This window comes from Lolium perenne, chromosome 5, assembly GCF_019359855.2.
Source record: "Lolium perenne isolate Kyuss_39 chromosome 5, Kyuss_2.0, whole genome shotgun sequence".
In the NCBI taxonomy this organism is placed as follows: domain Eukaryota; kingdom Viridiplantae; phylum Streptophyta; class Magnoliopsida; order Poales; family Poaceae; genus Lolium; species Lolium perenne.
The window spans coordinates 239,242,215-239,246,449 of record NC_067248.2 but is presented as its reverse complement, the minus strand read 5'-3'; the positions used below and the strand labels follow the sequence as shown (position 1 = coordinate 239,246,449).

General features: G+C 43.0%; 1 protein-coding gene across 1 annotated transcript; it reads right to left on the bottom strand.

The window, feature by feature from the left end:
- Positions 1 to 2,426: 2,426 nt before the first annotated feature.
- LOC127304222 (F-box protein At5g49610-like) lies at positions 2,427 to 3,653 on the bottom strand. Its single transcript, XM_051334920.2, has one exon. It carries the CDS (start codon positions 3,651 to 3,653, stop codon positions 2,427 to 2,429), a length of 1,227 nt encoding a protein of 408 aa, XP_051190880.1.
- Between the last annotated feature and the right edge of the window lie 582 nt (positions 3,654 to 4,235).

Here is a 4,235-nt window from a genome sequence, read left to right as displayed (position 1 = left end):
GTTCATTTTAGCTCAGTTTCTCATGATTAGGAGCTCAGTCATATCATATTTAAAACTAGTCTATCATTTTTGTTATTGTTTCTTCATTAACTCTTTTTTTAATTTCTTATTATTTTCTTTTTCTTCAGTCTTCTTTTCTTATGATTATGTTTTTATTTTTCTTCGGTCTTCTTTTCTTATCATTATCTTTTATTTTTCTTCAATATTCTTTTATTATTTTTCTTTATCATCAGTTATTATTATTTTCTTCAGTCATCATTTGTGTTCTTGTGTTATCTCATTATCATTATTTAGTTAGTTAGGTCTCTTAGATTATACTTAATATTCCAGTTCTAGCAGATCCTCTTATTTTCTTATTTTCTCATTTCCTCATTGTTTTGTTCAGTCTTCGCTTTCCTCATTTTACTATTTTTTTATCTCTTTTACTTTTTTGTTTTAATCTTCTTTGTTCCTTGATTTAATAAGTTCATCCTATTACTTCATTTTCTTATTCCTTTGTCTAGTCCTCTTTGTTCCCCGGTTTAATAAGTTCATCTTGTTTTCTCATTCTCTTATTGAGTACTCCACTTTAGTCTCTTTGATTGTTCTTCGGTTTCTTATTTTCTCCGTTCTCCAAAACAAAAAAACGTGTTCATTAAGACCAATTTCATTCGCTTTGGTTTAGATATGTTTTTCTGTATTCATGATGCAGCCGGAAGTCCCTCTTCATCTGCAGTTTAGTTGAGATCTAAGTAGGAAACATACGGGTACATCTTTATTTTCTAGTTGAAGCATTGTTCTTATTGAGATAAATTTGAGAAGATCCACACAGGCCAAAACATCCTTTTGTGTTGGTCATTGCCCTAAGATCTGACACCAAATATATAATTATTTTACAGCACCCTAGATGCACCCATTTCAGCCCCTTTCTTATTAGATTCATCAACATACGCGGTGTTTGGTTTGTGGATTGCCGGATTATCCTTGTCAAGATCCAAGGAGGTAATGAAGCTTCTTCTACGCCTAAGTGCAGGATGAATTTCATGAATCAGTGGTAAAAAGGAATTCTATTAAACTATTCCTTTTTCCAGGGTAGATTTCCCTTTTTGCATCGATAATTGTTTCATGCTTGCATTGTTTCAATTTTCTTTTTGATCACTACCTTTGATTTTCTTATCTTCTGTCGAAATGAAAGCTTACCTAGTTCTAGTATCTTGTTGTTCATTTACAAGGTTGGCGCGATTGGAGTATTTTCTTGTGCCTGCGTCGATCATTGATAGAGGTTCATGATTCGTACATTCTTCCGGATGTAACATCCAGAGACCACAGTCCAATTGGCCTTCTACTGAATCTCTAGGAACCGATAACTCAGTTAGTCAGTTGTTGGGAAATGCTTTGTCAGGATGAAACCATCCAACTGTGGTAGTGGTATTTTTTGATAGCCATTTTGTCCGTTGATTTTGCCTCTGCAAGATATCAATCTACAGTATTTTGTTGATGTTTGCCAGAGACCTTTAGTATTTATTATCCCTCAGATTAAGTACTTCCAGGTTTGACGGTTTCGAGCTACAAGTATTTGCATCTCAAATATGGTCATATATGTGCTAGTTCCTACTGATTCACATTGTCATTGTCTCACTGAACTTTTTACAACGAGTGAATGAGTTCCGTACCCGAGCTTATTTGTCGATGTTCTTCACAGACCTTCAGTATTTGTTATCCCTTGGGTTAAGTACTTCCAGGTTCGACGGTTTAGAGCTGCATGTACTTGCATCTCAGATACGTTCATCTATGTGCTAGTTCCTACTAATTCACACGCTCATTCTCTCACTGAAGTTTTAACAGCGAATGAATAAGTTCCGTACCGGAGCTTCGTACTGCAACTAAATTATGTAGTATTCAGTAGGCTTGCTGTGTCCTTTTTGCTTTTGTCTATTTTTCCCTCCTGTTGTTGTAAGGCCCAAAAAAGAGGTGGGGTGTAGACATATGTTTGTGACGTAGGCCACGTTTTGATTTCTTTTCCAGTGCGCGGGAACTGAGTTGAAGTTTTTTGTGAGGAAGATAGAAAAAAACGGAAGATAAAACCCAGGCTGAATGGTTTATATGTTTCTTTAACTGGTCGGAATGAAGGGAAGCTAGCGAACAAGTCATTTAGTCATTCTAGTATAGAAAAATCTGACTTATGGCGAATTGCAAAATCAGAATGAGGGGAACAAAATAGAGCAGTTCTACTAAAAAAAAGATTGTCCATATTTTAGAACTTTGTGTGATTCTCAAGACAAAATATTAGGCTCTAAATGATAATAGCATATGTGCTCTGCTACCATCCAAAATGTTCTGTTCTACTAGAGGAACAACTAAGAGGAAAAAGGAGGGCTCATATAGAGTAGATACTCCAAAAGCACAACAAAACAGCAGTGTAGAACATCCAGATCAAGCATTGCATCCTATAGCCCTACGAAAAATGGAGGCTCCTTACTTGCAGCATCTTCTTCTCTCATCTCATGGATTAGTGGAAGGGGAAAAACACTCTCCTGGAGGTAATGCGTGGTAACCCACAAGTAGATTTTTCGGTCCTCTTCGCTTTTCACATATCCTAAGAACTTGCCATGACTATCATAATGTAGTACATGCCCAAGAGAGAACTGGATCAGTAGCTCGCACCCATTGAGCACAGCCATCTTGGCGTACATTGTCATCCTTGAATCCCAACGTGATGTTGTATCCACCACTGACAAATTAATCCGATGTTTGAAAGCCCAAATTTCAGCATCGTAGTCTTGCATCACCCAAACATCTAAGGTGTCTCTGTTAGTGCTGAAGCTGCAGAAAGCAAGAGCGCCATCCATCTCAACAAGCAACAACTCCTGTGCGCGCAACTGGGCAGGACTAGACATTAACCGAAATACCTCAGTCGTCGTGTTGAACACTATTATGCAGGATATTCCAAGTTCCCAGTGCAGGTTGCCACGGTGGTGTACCGGTGGGTAATTGGCTAATTGCACGAGCTGAACAGCCCACCCCGTAACACCACTTCCAAGTAAGGCGACGACGTCGGTTGGGTGTGGAATGCATGCCTGTCGGATGCATCTTGGATTATCCGATCCCACCGCTACGACATTGTAAGATGTCATGTAATTCGCGTTTGCTGGGTCGATGTATACCGGGCTAGTGGCCCAAAGCACCCGATATTCTCCTGCTGGTTGTTGAAGCCGATAGAAACAGACAATATGGTGGTGAAAATCCCCCTCCATTTGAGGCGTCCATAGTGGAGCACACTTGCGGGTGACCGGGTTGCAGATGAAGTACCGGGGTCCCTCGGAGACGCGCATACCATCAAGGGCGCCATGGAGTCTACCATGGCGGGGGGAGCAACGGATGACAGGGAAGCTGAGCTGTTGTTGGCCGGCACCGGCGTCACGGGAGACGAAGAGGCGGCCGTCCTGCTCGTCGAGGTCTTGGCCATAGGCGTGGCTGAGGATCGGGAGCAAGGGCTGGCGACGGTGGTGGTCCAGCATGAACTTGTCGGTAGAGGTGGCACTGCGCCAGCACTTGCAAACGGCGCGGCAGCGGAGGATGTCCTTGGGCGGTAAACGGATGAGGATCTCTTCGACGACGATCGACTCGGGAAGGTCGTCCAGGACGGTCACGCCGCCGCTGCCTGGCAGTGGCATGATGACTGACTGGCTGCCGGTGCTCCGCGGTCAGATCCGACTCCGAGCAGCTAAAAAAATAGGAGGTGGAAACGTAAGGATGGGGCGTGATCCATGATGGATCCGTGTGGCACGCGCAGGCCAGAAGGTTTACCTGGGGCGGACGCAGGAGGATAGTCGATAGACAATGTTGTGCTATGGCGGCATTGCGAAAATCCTCGCGGCGGCGGTACCGTGCCCCAGCCTCTGGAGTCTGGACACACGAAGATAATACAGTACTAGGTTTTAAATTTTAATTAGGGCAAACGATAGATGGGGAAAAAACTAGTAGTAATTTGAACGTGGACGACCCTCGTACGGCCGACTTGTGAAGCGAATGCATTTTCCGGCATCGGCGAAGAGGAGCACCTCTAGGAGATCCCTAAAACCACAAACTTCATATCCGGTTATCCGGACCACCCCAAACGCATTTTGGGGTCGAAAAATAGCCGCGCAGTACAGATATGCCAAACGCGGCCCGCATAATAGTATATTCAGGAATATGCTGTTATGCCGGCCGCGTTTGACGCGTCTGGACTGCGCGGCCGTTTTTCGATCCGCAAA

Excerpts from the sequence above, each read along its gene's own strand:
- LOC127304222 (XM_051334920.2), bottom strand. The coding sequence starts at position 3,653 with ATGCCACTGCCAGGCAGCGGCGGCGTGACCGTCCTGGACGACCTTCCC.